Consider the following 12204-nt stretch of genomic DNA (forward strand, 5'->3'; position numbering starts at 1 on the left):
TTTCATATTATTCACAATCAAAACGACATTCTTGTGACTTCGAAGAGCTTTCTACAAGGATTCCTGGACTATCGAGGATAAGGAGAAGTGAGGCTTTATATTCATCCATCTTCATAGCCCATTGTTGGGCTTTTTACATTTTATTTGGTAGAATCTATCCAAACAGATTATAGAACTTACCATCTCCAAGAGTGATAATCACTAATGGTTTTGTTATACGAAACTTTATTTACCCTGAGTTTCCTTGCCTTGCAACATCGAAATCTCATTCACTCTTCACGTTTTAATTCTAAATGGGAATCTAGTTCAATGGCAGCTTTATTCCTTTTGTAGTTAGTAATATCATTCAAACAAAATTAATGTTATTCACATGTCCAAATTTGCTCTATTTCTACGTCAATTCATACACATGTAAAAGCATTCAATTTTAATAATTTAATTATTGTTCAAACTAGATACATAAATTTCCTTTAGATCTCAATATTATCCTTAAATCTTGCAATTAGTGATTAAGCAATTGAATGTCAATTAAGCACACAACAAGCAATTAATACATAAATCAAATCGGCATGACATCTATTAAATTAAATAAATATTAACCTAAGTTATGTCGTTCATCTTAACAACAAAAAGATTTAGCCAATCATAATATTGAAAATAAATAATAAAAGGATGAAAAACATCAAGAAGTTCACCACAAGGAATAAATAAATTAATCCAAGTAATTTGTTGCTCCTTGACACCCAAATTTCTACAAAGATCTTCAATTTTTCCTTGATTGGTAGTATCTCTTGCCTAATTGTGATCTTTAATGTTCAAATCCTAAATTGAGGTACAAATCTTGAGAAATTGATGCGTTCTAAAAAATTGTAGTTCAGGTACCTGGACTTTAACTATGCGATCGCATAGGTATATGCCTATGATCGCATGTTTTCTAAAGATTGGGGATTGCTGCTACGGATTCCGAATTTCTTTTCGTTGTTCAGTCCATGTCCTTTATCTACTTTGCAAGTCCTTCAACTTCCAAAATTGATAGATTGATCATCGAATTCAATATTCCATCCAACTGTAATTCCTTTTTTATATAGATTCTCATTCCTTGTCGTCCGTTCTCGTCCAATACCAAAATTACTCCCAAAATGATCAATAAACAAAAATAACTAAATCCATGTTTGACAACCATTAAAAAACAACACTTTCTTTCTCAAACTCATTTTCAGCTATATATTCTCACAATAAAACATTTTGAACATAAACTTAAAATTTTATCAAACTCATCATAAACACGCCAAAAAATTACTTTTGTACTTTTGACTCACATTTTTTAAATGGAAAACATTTCTACTTTTAGTCATATGACCATATTTTCATCAAAATCAAGAAAAAATATTTCCTTCAGGAAAATTGAAATTTTATTTTTCAAGGAATTCAATCTCTCTTTCACTCTCTTTTCAATTCATTCTCTTTCATCTACCCACCAATTAAAAACAAACAAGTATAATATTTTCTAGGTTGAAAACTAAATCAAGCAAACACATTTAACAATTTCTATGCAAATAAGTTACAGACAACCGAATTAACTAAAATTTATTTTCTCATACAAATTCTATGTTTGCAATAAAAAACGCCCTTAGATTTAACTATTAACACAGTTTTTAGTGGTTAAACTTGAGCTTTCTCAAGCCATGGGTTCGAACCTCCTTTGAGGAAGCAGACTTAAATCCTTTGATATTCCTTTAAAAGACAAAAATATTCTCACGTTTTTACTCAGATATTTAAAATTACTGCCCAATCAAAATACAAGAATCTCCTGCTGCAATCTTACAGCTAAACATCTAGATCCCGGTCGCAAGACTGAAGACTTGAATTTCCATTGGAAATGATGTAGATTGAATCTACAAATACACGACAACAATAACCAAACAGATTGAATTCAGAAACAAAGTTTTATTATTTCGTGAACAACCAAGAAAACCCTAGGAGGCGTCTTGCAGCGTCTTAAATATGAAAGAAAAGATAACCTATTGGGCCAGCAGTCCCAAAATGGACTGGGCTACGAAATGAAAATAACAAATGCTGAAAATAAATAACACAAAAACTAAAAATGCTGTTTTGACACACTGAACGACTTCAAATGCCCAAAAACCCTCGTACGTCATGGCGAAGCAGTGAGTTCAAGCCGAAACGCTCGCTACCTTTCTGAAATGGGGTTATGGGCCCAAAACAGACACCAAACGCAAAAGTTACATCAATTTCTTTGAAAGCCGACCATCCAACCGTTCCATGTATGCCAATGTCTGTTCCTCCACATAAACCTCATCAGGAAATTTGCCGAGTTCTAATCATTGACCAAATCAGGCACACAAGTCAAAATGTCAATGCTGAATCACAGCACAAGAATAAGTTACATTAGCTATTGTATGTTCATCATAACCAAAATGTACATTAAGCACCACAAGAATCTAGTTATTGATTACCTAAACAAAATCGATCAACCGAATCAATTACTAAATAAACGAATTCCGAATTATTCGGATGATCTCGGAAACCCCATATCTCTTCCAGATAATAGGAATAATCCTAAGCCGATTCACCACCTTCAGATACTAGTTTTATTCGCTGGTGATGCTCTTGAACCTTGTAATCCACAATCTCCATGAATAGATTGGAATCCAAGACACAATCCGGGCGTCCATATACAGCAGCTTGAACACTGGCCATGAGTTTCGCAATCTCACGACCCGAGAAACCTTCTGTTTTCCGTGCAGCATCTCGTAAGACATCATCCGACAGATCTTTCGTGGTTATTTTCTTTGGTTTCTTCTTAAACAAATGTCCCCATTTGGACTCGCTATCTTCTTCACCACAAATGTACTTGTTCAAGTACAGCTTCAGCAGTTTGTAACGCTCATCCTCTTGTGGAAGTGGGAATTCAATAACTTCATCAATACGGTCGGTAATAGCACTGTCAAGATCTCCTGGTCTGTTTGTGGCAAGAACAAGAACCACATCTCGAGATTGATCCCCAGTTCGAAAGAGCAAAGCATTCAAAGCACTCCGTTGAGCTTCACTCATGTGTTTGCTATTACGTCTACACGAAAAGAAAAGAAAACAATAACATTAAATATTGGCTTCGATATCAAAGGTCTGAGTAAAGACGATGCCTTTTGCATGATAAAGCTCTAAATTTGTAAACCATCCTTTTAAGTATCGAACCATTTGAAGAGCATTTTCGGACAAGCTTAAAAAAGAAGTTACCTTTAAGTAACTTTTGATGTTTAATAGTTTACTGTTTTTCTTTCTGCTGATTAAAAGTAAGTTTTTAAGCTGAGCTAGGTATGCTAAAATCTTAAGGTATTTACCAACCACCACATCACAAGGGAGAAAAGAGGGCAGTCTGAAATTAATGCAAGTATGGAGCATGTAGGAGCTAGAATTACTATATTTTATTTGCAAGCTGAGCAGTGGGATATTTCAACAATATCATTATGATATACCAGGAGGAGGAAGATTAAACGAAAACATAAACATAATTTATCTTTTGAAATTATGTTGAGTTGCATACATGGTAAAAGTAAGTAAAATATGAGGTGTGGGCAACTGGTCATTAGCATATTATTATTGTATGAATGACTTCTGAAGCTTCAGTAAATTGTAACTCATCCATTCAACTTGTCTGATAAACTATTTAAGCAGCAATCAATCCTTAACGAAATTCTGGTCCATATTAAATATAAAGTAATAAAATATAAATAGCAATGCATAAATTTTACAAGTTGTTGTAAATGAAACAACTTACTCGCATAGAAAGGCATCAGCCTCATCAATGAAAAGCAGTAAACCTTTTCTTGACTTTTTTGCCCAATCAAATATCTCATGGATTTTGGTAACAGCCTGTGGACCCAGTGGTGCAACGTCTCCTCCTGTCATCATGGCATAATCTAAACCCTGCAGAATGCAAAAGCAGGGAAGGTGAGAACATAAAAACCATTTTTTAAGTCTTTCCAAACGGTATTGAAAAGTCTTGTAATGACCATATAATTCAAGGGGCAGTTACACCTAATCTTCATTAATGTCAGTCACACATTCAAAAGACCATAATATTTCCCAAATATTAATTCTCCAACTATGGATGAGTTTGACGCCTCCGGTATTTGTTTCAGAATGCCCTTTTTTCTTTTTTCTTTTTTCCTTCTTTGTTGTAGCGCCCCTATCCAAAGGGCGCGCGGGCAGGAGATTTCTTATGATAGTAACTATGAACTCAATGAATTTCCATTTGGCCATTCCTGGTTTCCTACAGCTGAAAAGCATCCAGCTCTGCTCTTACTCAACACACATTCTTAATCTATGTAAAACCCTTCCCCATTAATATTAATATAATAATCTTGACAATATGACTCACTAAAACAGAATGCAAAATCTGTATTCCAATCGAGAATGGTGGAATTGACGTGTATTGTCAAGGAGGAAGCAGCTTTTCAAAGTCTATTTATTAGGGAAAATTGTTCATTCTTCATTTATTCAGTAACAAACTTTTCTGCAAGGAAATTAATTTTCACACATCAATCAAGATCCAAGAGAAAGAAAGCATCCATTATACCGATTTTCTAGCTATCTCCCTTGCAACCAAAGTTTTACCAGTTCCAGGAGGCCCATAAAAGAGCACATTACGAAATGGAGCTTGGTGACTCTTAGTGTTTGCTGTAGCCCGAGCAAGGTGTTCTATTCTTTTTTGCAATGAAGGATGCAGAATGATGTCTCCAAAAGGAGATTTATTTTGCGCAGGTGCAGCTGCCCTTGCAACGGTACTGTAATTAAGCATCTTATTAGATCCTCGAGAAATTATCCCTGACCATGGAAATTTGGCCATGGACGATTCTCGAATCAGAGATGGCTGCCCAAGAATTCTATTGATATATCCCCATGTAACTTTGGCACCTTCCCTGCACAAAAACAACAGAATCAGAATCAACAAATTTAAACATGAAAAGAGAATCAACAGATTTTCCCTGGCAAATGAGATCTAATACTTATAAATTAGACAGTCAATAAACAAAAATCTTCATTTGACAGATTATTCATGGATATTTCGCAAGTCGTGTGTAGAAGGTCACAAGTGATAATAACATAACGATTGAAGAAAATATAAAGACAGGTACGCGCAGTAAATAGCATATTGCAATTACACATACTGTGTGTGACAATAGTTCAAATGCTCATGTTTCCCCAAAGAACATAATCTTACACAATGATGCAATGGCTGATATTTTTCTATTTATTGCCCAATTTATAATGTTATTGTGGAAAAATGAGTAAAACTGAACCCTACTCTGGTGTATACAAGTCTACAGGAAACTGGGTCAACTACAGCAGTGTCCACGAATACCATATGAACAGGAAAAAGCTCAAAGATTGAATTTATTTTTATTTTTATTTTATTTTTTATTTTTTATTTTTTGCTAGTTCTGCATGGCTGGTGCAATTGTCTTATTATCTCTGAAAATTTTAATATCATTTATCTGTACCAAATATATAAAGGAGCAAAATGTTCGGAAAAATCATCCTCTGGTCATTTGCAATCTTACAAGTCTCACCGGAAACCTTTACTTTTAAACATCATTATTATATCAACAGATAAGATACCACATAACACTGCCACAAATTAATTTTGATTTAGTTAATACTATGGCAATAGAAGGACGAATGGTGCAGAGACCTGGTAGTGTAAACTCCAGCAGCTAATGCAGTAGCCCCTCCAATAGTCATTAACAACTTACTCCTGTCAGTCAATAGAATCCGAAAACCCCCTGCAGATTATAGGGAAGTAACAACTGATTAGATCTATATGTACTATAGCTCTTAAATTGACAACAATGTAATAAATATAGAAACAAATTTGATCAATGTAATAAACATGTAAGTATTCCACTACAAAAGCAATAACTAGCCAGTCCTCGCGTGTGTGTTTATGCATACGCGCATGCATCTTCATGTTTGGACGACTGCTTCATCTTTATTCCTTAGGCTCACACATCTCAATCTCACTTCAGCTTAAAGGACTCCCCGTGTAGAAACTATCTAATCACCTTCCAAGATTTAAAACTAGCACTTCTGAAAATTCAATACCCAGCATCTAAACATTCGAAGTTTTATCTCTTTCTGGTATTTGGATCACCTAATCCTTCGTTCCAACATCTTTTCCCTTATTCATCTGACATTGGGATCAATATATATAAATGGTATGATATCCTTATGGCTATTGTGCATCCAAGATATAAAGAAAAAGTTAAAATTCAGATTCACCAACTAGCATGATTAATAATCTTAATTCCAATGTTATTATAAATCAAAAAAGTAAAAACGTAAAACGACTCAGGCTGCAGAAACATATATAAGAGAAACAAGAATAGGTTGAGAAGATTTTAGGGTTAATTTGGGTGAAATTGAAGGTACAATACTGTAGCAAGTGGGAGAAATGAGAATTTCTACAAGGGAACGTCAGTAACCAACATAAGCTTGCACTTTAGGTCTTTAACTTGAAGATTATAGAAAGTTTGGTCAGTACAAACCTTCAATGTGACCGAAAGTTGTATTGATTGCAGCAAGCCACTTTTCTCTTTCACCATTTATTCGCTCTAAAAGCATCCTCCTGTTATGGTCCTCGGTCAATTTTGCTTCATGAGCCCGACCTTCAGCTTCAGCCATAGCCTTTACTCTTATCGTTTCACGTTCTATCTCAGCTCTCTCTTTCTCAGTCTGTCGCTGCTGAATTTGCATCTGCTCCTCAGTTGCTCGTCTTGCTTGTTCTTTTCTTATGGATGACTCCTCTTGCATTTTCACTAATTCAGCATTATGACGTCTCTGAGCCTCGTTATCTGTCTGAATTCATGATAAAGCATACTGTAAGCGATTTTTGTAGCACACAAGAATTATAAAAATTATGAGTTCTAGTGCCTCGTGACCAGTCTGAATTCACGATAGAAGAAAAAGTAAACTTTGTAAAAGATTTATGCAGCAAACAAAAATTATAAACATTATGGAGTCTGAGCCTTGACGATAAAGTGAACTTTGTAAAAGATTTTTCTATACATTAATAATTGTTAACATTGTCCAGTTAACTTGAATTGTGCGACTAAATTATACTCAATGAACACTGGAGGTAACATCAGCATAGTCACATGGGTTATGCAAGTCAATAAAGTAAAACACTCATGCTTCCACTCAACTCAAGTTAAGCTCGCCAAATTCACATCACACATACTTAACACTAGATTTCATAATGAGGGACACGAAGCGTGAGTGTTCAAACCTGCATTCGTTTTCGAGCTAACTCGTCTTCGTATCTCAGCATTTGCGCTTTAGCTTGTGCTTGTTGTTGATACAGATTCCTCTGGTCTTCTGCCCATTTTCGCTGCTTCTCCTGCAGATACAAGCACATGTTATAGGTGACAATGAATGCATAAAGTTTTAGTAAAATCACAAAAACAAATTTTCCATGCTTCAAGCATTTATTCTCTTCAACAAAAGAATATTTCTATCACCAAAATACAATATGTGTAGCCAATTCTACCATCAAAGTACTAATGCAAATAGGTGGCAATAAGCATATACCTAAGTGTAATCCTAAGCTCTTCAAAAAATAAAAAATGATCCCCAAAAGATAAACTCTCTCTGTATATCCGAAATAATTTTCTTTCTGCAAGGACAGAGATTTACCTATCACCACCTACATTTTCTTTCCACTGTTCTCTCCAAGAAAAGTAAATAAATAAACAAATGCCCAAAATGAGTCGAAAACTCAATACTTGTTAAGCATTTAAACTATCAATCTTAATGGAAAACACCAAAAATTAACAACATTTATAAATGATTTACTTAATTTACCAAACTAAAAACTCACGATATCACCATGAGCTTGAATGGCCTCAAAATTAGCCTTCTCCGCTTCCAGTTCCGCTAGCCGTGACTGCTCCTGCTTTCTCATCACCTCAAAGACCTTCAAAAACATACATAAAATCTTACTTCAAGCTAAATTCCCAAAATGCTTCTTCCAAATAACCAACACAAACTAATTTCTTCAGAACATAAACAATCCATCTTCGTTTGATCAATATAAGAAAGCTTGCTTCGGAAAATAATAATTACCTGTTTGGCATGAGGAGAGCTATTAATTTCTCTGAGAGCTTTGGCCCCTCTCTCCAACGATTCTGGATCGAACCCCCCTTTCGAATCATCGACTGCGGGTTGAGCCTGCGGGACCGAAGCAGAAGATGACGGTGGAGAAGATGAGAAAGGAGAAAATCGGAACGGCGGATCGGCACAAGCACGATTAGAGAGCGAGGAACAGGAAGCCGCAGCCGCCAACACTGCCGCCGCCACCGACATCCTTGAAGCCGCCATTTCTGTGTCTAATCTTTACTAAATTATCTTAATCAGCATTGAATCAGCTAATTGTAAAATGGATATCAAATGAAGAATTAGGGGTTATGGAATTTGGAATTCTCAGCCAGTGTTTAAGGTGTGGCGCGAGAATAGAACTTGTAGAACCCTGGTTTTTCCTGATGCAGTCACCAATAGAGCGGTTCTACCCGGACCCATTAGTAAATGAACTAATTTTGATGGGCTTTTTGGTCCGTGTTATTTGGGCCTTCGTACTTTCTTTGACAAAACGTGAAATTAGGTAGTGTACCTGTGAAAATAGGATTATTCTATGTGTATATGTTATAGTGTACACATTACATTACACTCTCCTTACATGGAAAGGGGATTATGAATATTTTATTGTATGTGTGCCTTCCTCCATGTGAGGGGTACAATGATTTGTGTACACCATTATGTACACATAGCACAATCCATAAAAATAAATATTTTGATTTATACATTTTAAATTAATTAAACATTTTAATGTAGTAATATTTACATTTTAATTATTAACTAAAATTCTACCCCCAAATGAACTTGATAGAAACCACTCCTCCCATCTCTAGAAATGCTCTTACATTCAAACATATTTATGCTCATTTTGTTTCACCAATCTACAAGAAAATGACTTCAAATCTCTATTTCTTATCAATTTTTGTCTATTTCGTCTCTGTATTCCTTCGTCTGCATTCAATTCCAGTCTTTTCCTTCTCATTTTCTTGGAGATCTTAAACAACAATCCTAAAAATCCCAAATAGTCCAAACCTTAACCCGTTCCGATCAAAATCTAGAAATCTGAGTCTAATTCTAACTTATTCAATTCGACGCCGACTTCGACACCAAACTCCAACTCCTATTATACAATGGTTGGAGAAAGTGGGTTGAAAAGGAAAAGAAATATTGATGAAGAATCATTTTTGAAGAAGAAGAAATCTTATAAATCTAGGGTAGTATCAATTTCTCTAGTTTCCACTCTTGTGCGTACATTTTATTTTTTGTTCCTTTCCGATTTTGATATTTTTCTAGTTTTGATATTTCATTTGTAACTTTTTTGGTTCTGTTTCCTGCCTTTTGTTTTGTGTAAAATGAAATATGTATACGAACGTCCTAAAACATTGTAAGAATCAAAGATTTAGAGAATCCAAAAGCATTATTTTGGTCCTTGACTTTGCTTTTAAGAGAGGTGGGGGATTTTATTGAAGAGTTCAAACAAGAGTTTGGGATTATTGGACTATGGAGATTAGAACAGCATGAGGGATTATGGGAGGCAACATAAGATAGGGTGAGTCTGGAGGTGTGGTGTGTGGACACTGTGGAGTGGGTATGATACAATTGTCAAATGATGTAGTGGATCATGTGATTGTATGATGACCACAAAGTGCAACCTATGTTCTTAAGTTTAGGAATTCCAATTTATGTGAGTATATATTGCAAAATACCTTAATTACCTCAAAAGTAACAAGTCAAGCTTGTCCCAAGCACTAGCGCAGTGACCTCTCTAGCTTAAGCAAATTAAATCAAACAAGAGATAGAAAGTTGAGAGAGAGGAAAAATTAAGAGAATATGCTATTTCCCCACTTCAATTTGGCATGTTATTCTGCTATGTTTCAAAAGTAACTGATTACTCATTTTCATCATCATCTTCTCAGTTTGAATTTTTTGTCCTTGTTAAATTATGTGGGATTGCTGCTTTTCTTTTAGTTTATGTCACTTTAAAAAATATATATATATTCTGTCACTTTTTGTTTTAATAAATTTATGTCACTTTTTCTTAATGAGTTTTTGTCACCGTTTTAAGTTAAACTCTAGATAGAGAAGATCTTAGATAAATATGAGTTGACATTCATGTTTTGGACTGTGACATTACGAGGGAGAGTGGTTGGAATTGGCATGAGAGAGTTTCTCGTTTTCTTTCTTTTTGGCAATTGGAAATAAGCTTTAATAATAGGATATAATTCGAGGGTATAATTTTAGTCCTTTTGTATCCAATGTCTTGTTAAAGTAAGTGGATCATATTTGCCTAAATTCACTTGTGTAACTTTTTTGGTTTTATGTCAAATTTTTTTTTTTAATAGTTTTTTGTCACTTTTTGGTATATGCATTTTTTTTAACTTTATGTCACTTTTTTTTTAATTTATTGTCACTTTTGTAGTGTATGTACTCTTTTAGCTGTTGTAAATTACAAAAATGTTAGTCATCTATAACCATATTTCTAGTGTAGAATCTAGAATGGAAATTCAGACAAAATAATCTACATATCATTATAACACAACCCACTTGATGAGCCGCTTCTCATAACATATCTGACCGCACATGTTCTGTGACCACCACTAGCAAGTTAAGCCCCGAACTCAGGCAGTTTATGATTCCATTGTTCAACTTTAGTAGGGGCAGCCATAAATTTAGGTTCAATTATATTGTTAACACTTTTTTTAGGTTCTTCAACCTCTCCGGTCTTTGTGTGTCAACTAGTCCATGTCATTAGGGAGAGAGTTCAGCTTATAGTCCATTGACACTGCACTAGGAGACAAGGATGTGACATTTTCTGACTCCTTGGTTTTGGTTGAGTTTGCTTGTATAAGGATATTTTCATCTCTTATGATTCAATTCTTAAACTTTAGTTTACTTGTTGCATATTTATCACTGTTTGAATGATCATATTTGCCTAGATTCACTTGTGTCACTTTTTTTAATGTATGCACTCTTTTAGTTGTTGTACATTACAAAACATGTTTTAAATGTGTATGTTACAAACTTTCCTAACACATGTCCTTGTTGAATTTTGTCTTAACTTTATCTTTTTCCTTTTTGTAAGATTAGGATTTATTAATCTTTAAAGCGTGTTGGTTCAATTGAAAAATCACATTATTATCTCAACTTGAGGTGATAACATACTTAAATGAAAATTTTAGTCCATATCAGAGGATTTTATTTAAGAATACACGTTTTGGTGCCTTCATTGATTTGAAGAAAATAGTATTGCAACCATAATTGATACACCAATTGCTACTTAGACAAGTTATATAGCCCAATCCAAATAAAATGTGGCTCAACATCTATAAGAATTTGTAAGACTTTCAATTGATGAGTTCTATCTGATGTCAAGACCTAAGTGTACTGGAAGCGACCTTACCCAATGTAGAATGAAGAGTTGTTTGAAAGAACAATACTTCAAAGAATGCCAAAGCATCTCAACAAAAGAGTCCCAAGAAATGTTCGTAAATTTGTGTGCTGACACTGTAGATAAAAATGTTGATATAGACATAGTTTATTTGATTACGTCCTTCCTTTTTGGTATATCGTATCATAAGGGAGTTGATGACTTATTTTTTTATCTTTTGGAGTTCGAGGAGTTGAATTCTTTTCAGTGGGATATAGAAATTTTTAGTTTGACTCTATCATCTCTAAAGTTTGCATTTAATTTGAAAATTAATAATATTTTTTGGAAAGAAGTTTTTAGAGTATATTCAATTATGGATCTATGAAACTATCCCTGCTATTACTCAGAAGAATTACTACATTAAACATAAATCTCAGCATCCTCGGATGTTGAGTTGGAATATTAATCATCATGTGACATCTGTGGAGTTAAAGACCATTTTAATTTTGATTAAAGTAAGTTTTGTGTCATTTTATTATTTGTATTATGCCTTAAATTTTTCTTTGTTGTTATTTATATGATTATATATATTTCAATTGGAAGTAAATCGAATTATACCTCTTGAGGTAGAGAAGGAAGAAGAGTATGCAGTTGGTTTATTTGTTGAAGGTTTGGGAGTGACC

General features: G+C 34.3%; 1 protein-coding gene across 1 annotated transcript; it reads right to left on the reverse strand.

Moving 5' to 3' along the window:
* Nucleotides 1-1932: 1932 nt before the first annotated feature.
* Nucleotides 1933-8400, reverse strand: LOC111410305 (ATPase family AAA domain-containing protein 3C-like). Its single transcript, XM_023040575.1, has 8 exons — nt 8146-8400; nt 7901-7996; nt 7310-7420; nt 6570-6879; nt 5717-5807; nt 4601-4943; nt 3800-3948; nt 1933-3091 (listed from the first exon to the last, which is right to left on the reverse strand). The coding sequence occupies exons 1-8, from the start codon at nt 8398-8400 to the stop codon at nt 2581-2583; spliced, it is 1866 nt and encodes a 621-aa protein (XP_022896343.1). The 3' UTR covers nt 1933-2580.
* Between the last annotated feature and the right edge of the window lie 3804 nt (nt 8401-12204).

The sequence above is a fragment of the Olea europaea genome, chromosome 2 (genome assembly GCF_002742605.1).
Source record: "Olea europaea var. sylvestris chromosome 2, O_europaea_v1, whole genome shotgun sequence".
Classification (NCBI taxonomy): Eukaryota; Viridiplantae; Streptophyta; class Magnoliopsida; order Lamiales; family Oleaceae; genus Olea; species Olea europaea.

Coding starts and splice junctions, on each gene's coding strand:
- LOC111410305 (XM_023040575.1), bottom strand. CDS start 8,400: ATGGCGGCTTCAAGGATGTCGGTGGCGGCGGCAGTGTTGGCGGCTGCG. Junction 6,880..7,309: donor TAGCTCGAAAACGAATGCAG/GTTTGAACACTC, acceptor TCATGAATTCAG/ACAGATAACGAGGCTCAGAG. Junction 4,944..5,716: donor GCTGGAGTTTACACTACCAG/GTCTCTGCACCA, acceptor GTTTTTGTGCAG/GGAAGGTGCCAAAGTTACAT.